The sequence below is a fragment of the Eublepharis macularius genome, chromosome 15 (genome assembly GCF_028583425.1).
Source record: "Eublepharis macularius isolate TG4126 chromosome 15, MPM_Emac_v1.0, whole genome shotgun sequence".
Taxonomy (NCBI): Eukaryota; Metazoa; Chordata; class Lepidosauria; order Squamata; family Eublepharidae; genus Eublepharis; species Eublepharis macularius.
The window spans coordinates 54,069,952-54,084,491 of NC_072804.1; the positions used below are offsets into that span (position 1 = coordinate 54,069,952).

Here is a 14,540-nt window from a genome sequence, read left to right on the forward strand (position 1 = left end):
CTTCATGAGATCTCTTCCAATCAGAACTCTAATTCATTATCTAGATTAGCATGTTTTATAGGTTAGCATAGGCAAATATCTATGATCTTTTCACGTAATAGCATAAGCAGACTATGATTGGTCTAATGCTTCATTGAATATTCATAATTTCTATTGTATAACCTTCTAATCAGCCAAAAAATGACATTATAGCTAATTTGCAAAACAAAGCCATAAACCCGTGAGAAATGACAGGAAGAGTTAAGATACTAGATCACTATTGGTCCAGTCTCTGATAAAGAAACATTAATCTAGTCCACTAGTCCACTCTAGTCTAGGCCACTATTTTTAATTAGCTGTCAAAAGACTAAAGCCCACCTGTTTTAGTTACCTAACACTCTAAAAAAAATGCATAGAAAGTTCATGAAAAGTTTAAAAGTTCATCCAGAATACGAGCCAATACTATGCATTAGCTTAGTATTGATCAGCATAATGTGTTTTAATCTATACTATTGCAACAATATAGGTATACTTGCTGGCCCGAGGAAGGCACTCGAGCACATACTCAAATGCACTCTCAAGTTTATTACTATTTTACCTTTTGCAGGGCTTAGCGACGGGATAACTAAGCGATTAAAACAAAACCGGAACAAACGTCTCGCTCATACCTGGCTTCTCCTTTGCCAGCTGTTTATCGAGCGCTAAGGTGGTCTTTTCTTCCTGTATGAACATCCGGTCTATCATCACCATCTCTGCTGAAGGACTGACCCTCTGATGACAGGGAACAGAACATTGGTGAATGGCAGGTGAAAGGAACATCAAGGACAAGTTCTGAACTTAAAGGGAACCCACCTGAGTCTTGTTTCCCCTCCCTTTTTTAACCAGCCCCCTTTTGTCATTTCCTCATTTTCTCTGTCGACTCCTCCACTGTTGAAATTTAGCTCCTTAGGGCAAGGAGTTTTGAAATGTATGAAACCACAAAGCTCTGGATACGGTATGGATGAAGGAAGCAGTCCTATATTAACTGAGTAGAAGATCTGTGTGTGTGTGTGTGTGTGTGTGCGTGCGTGCGTGCTAAGGTTGAGAATGGATAAATTCACCTGTTTTGATTCCTTCTGTTTGTACACAAAAGCCCCCCAAATCTCAAAGGTCACAGAGTCAGGTAGAAAGGAAACAGTGCGCTCAGGAACAGTCACTACCAGAACAGCTTCTGCGCAATCCACCAGTGTGGCTCTTGTGCATAGAAAATGGCCTGTTCCTATCTTCTAATGAAAAGTTTCAGTTCTCCGTTTGTCTTTACTGATAATGATTCAGACAAACTGGCAATCTAGCCAACTGATATCATGCCAGAAGAAAATGTTGTATGTGAGGTGTGGGGTGTGTGTGTGTGTGTGAGAGAGAGACAGAGAATAGTAAAAAGTCCAGTAGCACCTTTAAGACTAACCAACTTTATTGTAGCATAAGCTTTTGAGAACCACAGCTCTCTTTGTCAGATTCATCTGACGAAGAGAGCTGTGGCTCTCACAAGCTTATGCTACAATAAAGTTGGTTAGTCTTAAAGGTGCTACTGGATTCTTTACTATTTTGCTATTACAGACTAACACGGCTAACTCCTCTGGATCTATGACCAGAGGGGGGGGGGCAGCATTAAAACGTTAAAAGCCATTAATCCAGGTGCAGAAGTTGCATTTCTCTGCATCAAAATCAGAAGGCTTTGCTGATGTCTGAACAGCCCTGCAAATCCCTGTCGTTCCACAAAACAAGATAAATCCAGATGGGTAACCGTGTTAGTCTGTCTGTTGCAATAGAAAAGAGCAAGAGTCCAATAGCACCTATAAGACTAACAAAATTTACCTACCTCATACCCTCCCACATATTTTGTTAAGTCTTACAGGTGCTACTGGACTCTTTTCTCCACAAAATAACTGCTTCAATGTGTTTGCTTCCAATCACAGAGACAAAACCAAACCTGGAGCGCACCATTTCACAGTGACGGGAGCCTATTAAATACAATTAAAATGAAATCTTTCTTTTGCCTTGTTGGGCAAATGAATTCACCAGTTGAACGCTCATCAGAGAAGTCAAGGAAAAGACAAGACTGCTTGTTGATAATCTGTTTTAAGAAGGAAGCTGCAGGCAGAAAAAACTTACCCGGGATTCCTCCAGGAGCAACAGGCGGTATTTGTTCAGCATGGCTTGTGTGCGCTTTAAGAGTTGTGTGGACACCATTTCAAACTCTTCATCTACTAGGAAGAAGCACAATGGGGGAATGAAGGAAGGAAATGGTTATATGCTTGCCTCCTGCAAATGAGAAATGCTACAAGGAAAGGTTTATGAGTTACTGGAAAGATACTTGACATGCACTAAGACAAGTGCTTTCACAAGGGCAGCCACGTCTGTTGTAGCACAAACAGTCCCATGGCATCTTAAAGAAAGTTCATCAGCTGCATGAAGTGATCCGAGCTTAGGTAGATATAGAAAATGGATACAGAGATGACAACACAAAGAGGTACAGCCTATGCAAAAGGCAAAGAAAATGCAAGAGGTGTGGCCTAACCCTTCACAGAATTCAGTTGCTGACCTAAAAGTAGCAGTTATCCTGCAGAGGAATTTCAAATGGAGATTAGAAAGAGAGATGGCTGAATTGCAACTGATAACGAAGCTCAAGGCAATGTAGCCACCTGGACTGAATGGAGACCTAGGCTTCCTGTCTCATTACCAATGCTGATTTCTCCACACCCACCACCCCTCTGCATACCCCACCCTATTCAATCACGCCTGCTATTATCATTCACCGGCTATTTTCATTCGGCTCTGTAATCACTCCAGTCTCCAAGATATAAAGAGAGATGGACTTACGTTCTAGCTGTTATCTGAAGAAGTGAGCTGAGACTCACGAAAGCTCATACCCTACCACAAATTTTGTTAGTCTTATAGGTGCTACTGAACTCTTGCTCTTTTCTACCTCCATAGAATACAAGACCCAACCAGAGTAGGCCCTCTCCACCCCCAGCATTCTCATTGTGTCCCAGGAAACACTCAATTCTCAGCAATTTGTATTGTTACAGTCCTCGTTGAGGTCTCAGTATTATTGCTTTATAAGGTGGGGAAGTCTAATTTAGCTCAAATGCAATGTATCAGATTTGCTAACGAATTCCAGCTTTAATGTATGTGATGATATTTGAGCACATTGGAAAATAAATAAATCCCAAGTATCTTCATTACGATGGTTGTTGTGGATTTTCCGGGCTGTATGGCCGTGGTCTTGGCATTGTAGTTCCTGACGTTTCGCCAGCAGCTGTGACTGGCATCTTCAGAGGTGTAGCACCGAAAGACAGGGATCTCTGAAGATGCCAGTCACAGCTGCTGGCGAAACGTCAGGAACTACAATGCCAAGACCACGGCCATACAGCCCGGAAAATCCACAACAACCATCGTTCTCCGGCCGTGAAAGCCTGCGACAATATATCTTCATTACGTTGGCAGCAAAAGGAATGAATTCATTTGCACTGGGCATGGGGGACTCCCAAACAAACTCACCTTTTCGGTAGTCATGAGGAGAAGGCAACGTTCCCTGGTAGACGTGGTATGGGAGGAGCCTCTGCAATGCGTCTTCAAATGACCGAAACGAGGTTTTGTAATCAGGGTGCAGCACTGCCCCCTGGTGTTTATGCAGCTGTTCCAAGAAACTAAAGGCAGAAGAGAAAGACATAAGTTTGCTTTACCCAGGAATCAGGTTACCTCTCCCTACATCATACCAGAGATAGGCAGCAGCTATTCCCCATCTCCAACCTCCAATCCCACACATTCCTGTTTACCTTGGAGCAAAGATGTCTTTTGAGCTAAAATATATTTACCTTTCTTAGCACAGCAACATATTAATAGGAGGAAATCACTCTAAATACCAATCTAAAATCGCCCGAAAGACCAACAGTGGATAGAAAAAGTTTATTCAGCAAATCTCTCATGGGGAGTTGAAAGTGGGTTACCCCAGTCCAAATCTGAATCCACCACACCTATCTTTGGTCAAAAGTATCTGAATATTCTCCTATCTATACCTTCCTTTCGCAGACGGCAAACTCTTAAGAAAGTGGCACTTCTTTAAGTTATAGTGAATGGAATGGGATTGGCTGACTTGGGGCCAGATTTCACATCGAGCCAGAAATATCCCCTTGTCATTTTGTTCTTAGGATTGCACGTGTAATTTTTGTTGGCTTTGATACACACTTACCAAGCTTCCTTGCTGGGCTGTAGCACAGGCGGCTTTTTCATACTTCCGAGCTTGCTGTCATACTGGTGAGGAAAAGAAGCGCAAAGAGAAGAAACAAAAACAAAAAAGATCAACAGGTAAGTTTAATTTTTTAAATTTATTAACGCAAAACAACAGTCTGGGCTGATCTATACATAATAAAATGTTTCCAAATGTCAAAAAATAAGTCCAGGTGCAATTGCCGTCTATATGCGACACATCCAAACGCTGATAAGTTTACAAGGTCCTCAATCCAGTGTGTTATGGGAAATGGGTTTTTGTCTTTCCAGTGTTGTAGTATAACTCTTTTAACAACTATCAGGTCACCGAGAGTCCATTTCCATTGACCACCAGCTAGGCTCCGAGAGACAGGCAAATAGTTTAAAAGTACATTAACATCCTCAAAAATAAATGAACATTCTAACACAAAATTAACACGAATAATGACTTCCTTCCAAAAGGACAGAATAACTGGATATGTCCAATGCAAATGCTTAAGAGACCCATCTAGTAAGTTACATTGTCAACAATTGGACACTGTACTTAATCCTTTACTAAAAAGGTGCTGTGGTGTCCAATATACGCTAAGCATAATTTTTTGCTGAATAAGTCACGTCCCATGGGTCAGTAATGACTCGGTGCTTGCACAGGGGACTACCTTTACCTTTAAGTCACAGCTTAAATCCACACTGGGCTTCTCCTTCCAGTAGGTAAAAGGTAGTCCCCTGAGCAAGCATCGAGTCATTACTGACCCATGGAGGGACATCGCATCATGACATTTTCTTGGCAGACTTTTTGTTACGGGGTGGTTTGCCATTGCCTTCCCCAGTCATCTACACTTTACCCCCAGGAAACTGGGTGCTCATTTTACCGAACTCAGAAGGAAGGAAGGCTGAGTCAACCTCGAGTCAGGTATCTGAACGCGGCTTCCGCCAGGATCGAACTCAGGTCGTGAGCAGAGCTTGGGCTGCAGTGCTGCAGCTTACCACTCTGTACAGAGGGGTTACGTCTCCTTGCATAACTACTTCAGAAACAACTATATATTTAAAATTATTTTTATTGCATCTGTTCTTTTTCTCCAGTATCATTCCCCAAAGAGATTCTAACCCCCTCCCACAAAAATAAATAAATAAATCTTTCTGCAAGTGTGCCGTCCTCACCTGCTGTTGGATTTGGGCAGGGGCTGAAGGCATGAGTTGTGGTAAGCCCTTTCCAAGCACCTGAAGCTGCAGAGGACCTTTCCCAAGGTTCAGGCCAGACACGGAGCTAATGACTCCAGGCTTGGTCTGCCAAAGGAACAAGAAGGTGGGTTTACACCAGAGGCATTAGAATGTGTTAAAAACAAAACAAATACAGACAGGATCCAGCAGTTATCATTCTATCCCAAAGAAACAAATTTGGCAGTAAAACGGCAACCTTTTATAGACTCTCTCTCTGATATAGATCCACAATTAGTAATCTCACCTTATCAAAAATATCTAATCCTGCACTCCTAAATTTGGAATGGGGTATCGTGCAACCACTTGTTTATTTACCCTTATCTCATGGAACAAAATATAGTATTAAGGATGTTAGCAATTATTAATATATTCATGTCTGTAAGAGATTACTGTCTTGGAATTATTGGCTACAATAATCTTATATATGTTTCAAGCTCTTGTACGTCTCATTGTATATTGTTGGAACTTTTAATTTTAAAAAAACACACACATGCTTGCAACACCGACTACAGGAAAGTGAATGCTCAAGTACTGCCAGTACTGCCACAGACACAGGATACGTGGCTGGAAATGTACCGATCAAGATCTGATCCGAACATCAACCAATTAGAAATACTGTAAATGCTCCAAAACAAATCAGAACGATTTCCTAAACTTCAAGGATTTGACTTGACTGTTCATTCTGCCATCTCACTATCTGGTTTCACATTCCTGGGCAGACGGAGAAAGAGCGTATGCATTTGGGAGCTGTGTCAGAGATTAGTAATAAGAAAGATCTTCTCTATGCAAGAGAGAACGGGGGACGCACAACCGGAGATCTCCCAGACGTCTTTTTTGTATTTTAAAGCGTTGCAGCTGTGGATGAACTTGGTAGGTACAACTCTACTCAATTAATGTTCCAAGCAAGAGGGTTTGTTTCAAGGAGAACGAACACCGCCCCGTTCCCTTATTCGGCTGCATTCCAAAATCTAAAACATATTTTTTCCCCAGCCAGGCCCAGATATAGGAAGTCATCTGGGTTGGGAAAGAGATTGCAGCCAGATAAGGCACAAGAGAGGGCAAGAGATCGCTCCCCCAAGCCGTACACTCTTATTTTTGTCAAAGCCAGACTCTTTCACCACTTGAGGATCTTGGGAGAAGAGGGAAAAGTTCATTCACAGGCCGAGTCCTGGCTCCCTGGGCCCACCATGTCAGTGAAAATTTGGAACCTTCTTGAATGAGGCACTATTGGGAAGATACGAAAGGAGCAATCCCTGAGAATTTCATCCCAAGTATGAAGGTGGATGGCACGTGATTGGAGCAACTCTCACAAACGGAAGAAACGGCTGCTGATTCTCTAATATAACGAGCATTAATTCATATATTAAACAATCCAACTCAAGTTTTTAAAATGATACCCGATTTGACTTGTATCCATACTGCAGGCCCTTTAAACAGTCCTGTAAATTTAACTAGATAGTTGTTGTGGGTTTTCCAGGTTGTTTCGCCGTGCTCTTGGCATTGTAGTTCCTGATGTTTCGCCAGCAGCTGTGGCTGGCATCTTCAGAGGTGTAGCGCCAAAAGACAGAGATCTCTCAGTGTCACAGTCTAACATCTCAGGCAGATGTCAGGCAGAGATCTCTGTATTTCGGTGCTACACCTCTGAAGATGCCAGTCACAGCTGCTGGCGAAACATCAGGAACTACAATGCCAAGACCACGGCGATACAGCCTGGAAAATCCACCACAACCATCGCTCTCCATCCGTGAAAGCCTTCGACAACATATTTAACTAGATAGTTAAAAACTAACTGTAAAAGCCCACCTGAGTCTAGGTTAGCTGCAGAACGCCAGGAATTTTTTTTTAGTAAAGCAGAAAAGAATCTTGCATACATTGATATACTAGTCTTCCCCACCGGTCCTTCTTTGACCAGGAACACCCGGGGAGGAGGTGCATGTTGGCCACATGTTGCCACATCTTTCTCTCCAGTAGCCCAAGAAGCTGTCAAAAGGCCACTAAGGTTATGGAGCACTTGCTGTCCACATATACAAACTACTTTCCCAGGAATTCTTGTAAACGGTTCAGCACAAAGATTCGCATTATAACAGCACAGCCCAAGGGCACTCTAAAAAACACGTGCCAAACACACCTAAATTCTTCGTTCCCGCGCTTATGGGAGAACTGATATTGCAACTGAACCTGCTCTCGGTCCATGCGGTATCTCAATGTCTCTAAATAAAGCAGTTAAGTGCATAAAATTCCCTTGGGGTGTAAAAAAAATACCAACAAATAATCACACTTGTCCCTCCCCAACGGTTTAATTTATATTAATAGGGACAGTTCATTGTTTTCTGCTTGGTGCCTTGTATCACAGTACCCTTGAAGTATGCAAAACAGAAGGCATTCGCCAAGTGGCTCTGAAATTTATAGCTGCCCGGTCCCCAAGGATCAATTTCATTCCTGCAGTTCTGAAGTAGTACAGCCCCCGCACAATAACTCGGCTGCCTCCAAGAGGTGCGCATTTACGTGTATACGGGCTCCAAATGTGATTGTTTCCAGAGCTTTTAACAACTGTAAACCTTCCGGGTGAGACAGCGTTTTTTCCTAGATTCATCCAAAACCCAAGCAAAGCCCACAATGCGAGAGCTAAAACTGAATGATTAAGCAACATCTGTTGTTGCTAACAGCAACAGTTACAACAAACCCACCTGAACTGGCTGCTGTACGGCCAGAGGTACTGAAGGTTTTCCTTGCCCGGTGGATGCTTTTCCACCCGACAGAGCAGTGGTGCCACTGGAAAACGTTTTGCTCTCCCCAGGAGCTGCAGCAGCAATAGGCAAAGAATTGTGGGGGGGGGGGAGAAGAAAGACAAGAAATAAGTTTACAGAACAGTTTTAAATATGAATTATACTGAGCCCCCCCCCCCGCCCGCTCCTTTGGGAATCGTGACTTGGGTAGATCATAAGCTGCAGCCATTCCCCAAACATTATTTCCCTCTCCAGTGGCGGCCCTACCAAACTTCCGGTTTGTCCGTAATTTCACTCATAAGAAAAATAAACCTATTTTCAAACTGGAGGAGAAAGAGATGACACAAACTGACACGGCATCTTTCTTGGATTTTGTATATAAAGACCCCCGGTGCAAAGATCTAGTTGTCATGTTAAAAAAAACCCTGCGCCCGACCTGCTGGGTTGCTGAAGAGGGCTGGACAGGTTTCTCTTCTGCGGTGCTACATGAGAATCCTGGCTGCCACCCCCTCCTCTTCCTTAATCTCTATCAAAACAAGCAGCCACACACTGAAGCAAAAACGAGGTCTCTCTCCCCTCCCTGGTGCATGCAGGTCTCCATCTTCACTTCCGTCCAAGGTGGATCTCAAAAAAAATTTTTTTTTGCCAAATGTATATTTGCAATGTATATTTAGAAAAATCTAGAAACCCCTTGTTAGTATGTAGGCAAGTGGGAATATGGCACCGAGGATGCACTGGCTCCCACTCCCTTCACCCCACAGACTTGTGCACACAGCTTGTACATATTACACACATGTATGAATGGAGGGGATGCAGCAACATGGAGGAGACACCCCCACCCCATAAATACACAGACATGCAGGTGGTAGCATGAAGAGGTCAGAGAGAAGGAAATTCTGTGCCTTATCCCTTCATCAATGTATGTGCACATACAGACAGATCAAGACGGGTAGCTGTGTTTGTCCGTCTGTAGCAGCAGCAAAGAGCAAGAGTCCAGTAACGCCTATAAGACTAACAAAATTTGTGGTAGGGTAGGAGCTTTCGTGAGCCACAGCTCACTTCTTCAGATACCTGTGACTTACAAAAGATAGCTCTGACTCGCGAAAGCTCATACCCTACCACAAATTTTGTTAGTCTTTAGGTGCTGCTGTGTACATACAGGCACACACAGCAAAACAAGAAACGGTGGAACGGGTGCACACAAGGGGAAAGAACACTTCTCTTTCCAAGAACCCTCACCGCCATCACCAATGGCTTGAAAAGGACAGTTCCATCGACTTACATATTGCCGATTTGACCAGCACAGGGGTCTGCTGTTGCAGCAACGCCGCCGGCTGCGCTGGCTGCCCACCTCCTCTCTGCAGCTGGCCCTTTTCGAGCACGGGCGCTACCTTGCTCGGACCTGTAGCAGAAGGCTGAACTGTGGCAGGCACGGGGGTGTGGCTCTGGACAGGAGGCGCCTGAGCTGCCGTCACCGTGACCGGCTGCCCTTGGCTGCTGACCAAGACGGAAGAGGGCTGGCTGCTGAACTGGCTTAGCACAGCCGGTGCTTGGCTGGTGGAAGTTGGCTGCTTCGTTTGGAGGATAATACCCTGGGGCACCTGTGTGGGATTAAAAAAACGGAGGATGAAAGAAAAATATCTGGCCGCTATCTCCTTCAGGAAGAAAAGAGAGTCGGGACTCTCCTCTTCGAGCAAACCCACAGAATGTGATGTCAGTGAAAGGACACAAAATAATAATTATGACAGTCATTCCTTCAAACATGTGCAGAGTGTCTTTTCTCAGATGTTGAATAACTAAGCATTCACTCACACATTTTGGAAACAGGTAAAACATTCTAAGCCAAAATAGGCAAAGTAAAACTCCTTCTCGCATGATACTCTGGGCATTAAACAGGAGGATAAGTAGCACAATTGTTCTCTAAATATTCAAATAAAGGAAGCAAGGAAGACTTTTCTTTTTATGCTCTCCAGTTTCCATTAATTAAGGCATCTGCCAAATAAAGACACTTAATTGGTGAAGTTAATCACCGAACTGGTTTTGACTGGGTACAGGGAATTACCAGGCTTTCTAGCGGCAAGAGGAGCAGTAGACAGCACAAACCATTTAGCTCTGATGACAGGTTGCAATATTTTAAATTTAGCTTGATTGTCCAGCATGTCTGGAACAATAGATGCCACACTTTGAGGCCAGTTCCTATGAACATTTTTAGGAAGACTCAGGGAAAAGTAAAACTTAAAAAAAAAACACTACTCCATGAAAGAAAAGTAGGGTGTCATTAAAGTTACGGGGTGGGAAAAGTATTTAGGAGAGGGGAAAGGTATAAGGAGGAAAGGGGCTGGAGGTCTGTTGTTTGGGTTCTCTTTGTCACACCAGACTGGAGGTCCATCACAAATGTCAGATCAGATCCGAGAAAGCGGAACAACACAGAATTGTTCGGTTCTGTGCATGAGCTTCAACAGGCCCGTAACAGGCGGATTCCTTTCCCCGCCAGTTTCTATTTACCTGCTGAAACCGATCCATTAGCTGTTTCTGCTGAGGTACAGATGCTGGAATTGCAGAGAGAGCTTGGAACTGACTTGGAGCCATCTGAAAACTCCTCTGTTGCTCTGGAGTCAGGTGAAGAGTCTGGGTCGGGGTGGGGGGTTTGATGGGAGCCTGGGCAGGGAACTGAAGCTGGAAATGGGGGGAGTGGGTACGCTGCACTTCGGAAGGAGCCTGAAGCTGGGGCTGCAACCGGGCCTGCACCTGGGGATCGGCCTGCGGCTGGAGTTGAGTAGCCAGCTGGACCTGAAGCTGCAGGTGTGGAGGGGTCGCCAGCGGAGGCTGCCCTTCTGGCTGGGCCTGCGGTGCTTGGAACGGTACCTGAGGCTGCGAGGGGGGCCGCAGGGGGTGCTGGCTGGGGCCGTGAGGGGAGGAGGCCATTTGATTCTGGATCACGTACAAGTTCTGCACCTGCGTTTGCGGGGTGCAGGACCGTGATAAAGGCTCTGAAGGCGGCCTCGATAAAGTCTGCGGTTGGGAAGGCGGCCTTGAGAGAGGCCGGGAGGGCGGCCGGGAGAGAGGCTGAGGCTGCGACGGAGGCCGGGACTGGTGCGGGGACTGCATCTGGGGAAGGTGCGCGGGCTGGAGCTGGGGGCCCTCCCCCATGGAAGGATGAGGTAGCGAATGGGACGGGGAGGCGCCGGGATGTTTCTGCTGCCCTGAAGGCAACTGAAAGAAAAAAGGAAGACGTCGGGTTAAGAATACGCTGTGACAATTCTCCTTTCTAGGCAGGTACCAGAGACCGACAGAAGCCACCAAGAGTTATTATATACAAGATAAAATATATGATAGGATATTTCAAGCAGAGCACTACCCGAAAGAAACTAATTTTATAGCAAAATGGTTACCACTTCTTGACTATGTGACCAAAAAAAAAAAAAAGGCAATCGTCTAAAAACTTATTTTTTTATCACTCTAGATCAATGAAACAAAACAATTTGACAGCAAGGGAGTTTATTATATCTGTTATATCGGCTAATTTGACTATTGTACAGTTACTCACAAAACTTGTATAGAATTAATAAGCATTTATACAGAGTTTAAGTATACTTATTGTTATTATCTAATTATGTATAATGACTCTGCATTAATAAAAATTTATTAGTTAAAAAAAAAGAAGCTGCCCAGAGTTTTCACATCGGAAGCTCACAAGTGCCAACTCCTTGAGTGAAAGAGGCTGTTTGTTTCTTCCTTCCCTTCAATTCCTTTCTAGCTCATGCTGGGAGAGACCCCAAGCCAAGAGGGGAGAATTTCAAGGAACAGCATTCGGCTTCCAGCCTATCCCCCTGAGACTAGTCGCGGGCACCTGGCCAAATTTAGTTTGCTGCCTCAGCGTGTTTGGAAAGCTTGGCTGTAGCAGACGTTGCTTTTAAATCACGGCGAGAAAAAGGAGACAATAGGGATAAAATGGGAAAGGTACCTGTTCTTCCCAGGCACTTAAAAATGCTTCTTCTACCTCCAGCTTATTGACCCAAACAGTGAGCTTAGCCGAAAGCTTCCCTCCAAAAATCCAATTGGGTGCGTGGAGGGGGTAGGATGACAGTATTGAGTTTATGATTATAAATCAGCACTCTTCCCTGCTGCCAGGCCGGACTGTGCAGGAAAGCGCTCTTTTCTTTTGATGAATGGGGTCCCAAATAGGGTTGCCAACCTCCAGGTGGTGGCTGGAGAGCTCCCAGAATTCCAACTGATCTCCAGGCATCAGAGATCAGTTCCCCTGGAGAAAATGGCTGCTTGAAAGGTGGACTCTATGGCATTATACCCAGCTGAGATATCTCCCTTCTCCAAACCCTGCCCTCCCCAGGCCCCACTTCCAAATCTCCAGGAATTTCCATATGGAGAGATGGCAACTCTAGTCCCACACTGAACTCACCGCCCGCCCTTCTCTATCTTCCCTACAATGTCTTCTTCCCTGAGCAAAAGTGAGCTGGGCAGCATGGCTTCCTGGGCCATATTAAAACCAGGCTAACATTAAACGCACCCCCCCCCCTCCTCTACCCTTATTACAGCTTGGAACTCAGGTTGCGTGGTTTAGAGGGCATCATACCCTCAGAGCCAAACAAGGCAAGATGCTGGCGGATCTGAAAATGGATCTCCCAAGAGGGTTTTTTTTTACTGGTAAATAGCTACCACTGGGAGAATCATTTCAGGACTGTGGTGCCGCGGGGCGGGGGTGGTGGTGGTGGTCCCAACTTGTCATTGTGGGATGCAACATGTAAGCAACCTAGACGCTTATCTGGAATGGGCAAACAGCAGCACCTAAGGTCAACAAAATGGAGCAAGGGATTGGGTTAAGCCCGCTCCACTGGTTTCAGATGCTATTTACCAGTAAAAGCCACTTGGAAGCCCCTTCACAGATCTCCCAGAGCCTTGCCTAGTCTGCTCTTTGCTACCCTTTCTTCTTCTATATTAATGATGGCACCTTTGCACAGCGGCAAAGAGAATCTCTTCTAATCCCAGCACCCCCAGAGCACATTCAGCACTACATAACTTTCAACATACAAAGCATGCAAACAGCAAAGAGAATCAAGGCATCAAATAACATTTTGAAAACACCCCTCTGCTTAAATTTAAGATACACAAGAAGGAGAGAACAAGGTGCATTCTGGTAGGAGAAAGAAATATCCCATGTCTGTACTGCACAGCTCTGAAGGGACAGAGAAGACAGGGGGTGAAGGGGGGAGGAAGAAGCAACAAAAGGCAGCAACCGCCCCCCCCCCCACCTCCCGGGTTAGTTAGGATCGAAAAGGAAGTAAGCAAGAGCAGCAACAGGGAGAGAAACAAACAGGTGAGAGCCACACACCAGCAGCAGGATCTCAGAAGAGGAGGGGGGAAATGGTTTAACATCTTGGCGTGTGGATGTTTGCTAGTTTTTTCAGAATGGTGAGTGTGTGTTGGGAGCCACAAACAGCCAAAGCCTGTGCGTGGATACTGCCAGCGTACTGGCTTGCATTTTACAGGCGGAAGCCGCCAGGCTCAACTAGGTAAAAGGAAAGCAGCAGTCCCACCTTTGGATTGCAAACTCCTTGGGGCAGACCGCTCCCTGCCCCCGGTGGAATTTTGCTTAAGCTATCAAGTGCCACATATGCCTCGACAGTACAGTATGGGACAACTACCACGTTTCCATGTTCATGATGGAGTTCTTAGCCTGGGCATTCTTTTAAAGAGGTTACTGAAACTTTCTGCGAACTGAACTCGGCTAATGGACAGGTGCTTTATTCTAAAGCAGAAAGGTACTATTGGGTCCCACCTCATTTTGCACAGGTATATTGCTCAGAAGAGCAGAATAACATGTGCAAAAGGTCCAAATATTTACAGCAAAGGAGAGAAAGGTGAGGCTCTTAAAACTTGTCACTACAGGAAAAGGTGGTACTTCGGGGGCATCTAAATGTTCCATGAAACAAATGTTTCCATGGTTGACGAGTTGTCTATAAGACTCATTAAAACATGGGCGTTCGTGCGTGTTTTACAGATGAAGATATTTGTTTGTGCCAAAACTTTTACTTATTTAAAAAAAAAACCTAGAGACAACTATTTGTCTTCTCTAGCCCCACAGAAAATAAATATCTCTATTTTTACATCTCAGTGTAACATTTGGGGACCTCTCTATTTCTCCCTAAACTCTGCAGCTATGAGTACTGGGACAAACCAGCTGCCTCATGAAAGTGCACCAGCATTTAAACGGGTTGATCAGTGCACTAACTAGTTTGGTAGGGTTTCCTGGTTTTCCCTCACTGGGTGGGAGGGCCTTGCTTCTGAGCCTATGATGTCCACACAGAAGTTTAGCAAATGGAAGTTTTCTGTGACTTAATCTCCACACCA

The 14,540-nt window shown here is 44.8% G+C and overlaps 1 protein-coding gene across 1 annotated transcript in view; it reads right to left on the reverse strand.

Moving 5' to 3' along the window:
• The window catches only part of BICRA (BRD4 interacting chromatin remodeling complex associated protein), a 115,499-nt gene that overhangs the window by 10,665 nt on the left and 90,294 nt on the right, over positions 1-14,540 (reverse strand). Inside the window, exons 6-13 of the mRNA XM_054999476.1 lie at positions 10,680-11,387; positions 9,457-9,775; positions 8,136-8,248; positions 5,389-5,514; positions 4,211-4,272; positions 3,520-3,668; positions 2,131-2,222; positions 648-750 (exon numbers count right to left, since the gene is read on the reverse strand). Coding sequence (XP_054855451.1) covers positions 648-750; positions 2,131-2,222; positions 3,520-3,668; positions 4,211-4,272; positions 5,389-5,514; positions 8,136-8,248; positions 9,457-9,775; positions 10,680-11,387 — 1,672 coding nt within the window. The remainder of the gene's footprint in view (positions 1-647; positions 751-2,130; positions 2,223-3,519; positions 3,669-4,210; positions 4,273-5,388; positions 5,515-8,135; positions 8,249-9,456; positions 9,776-10,679; positions 11,388-14,540) is intronic.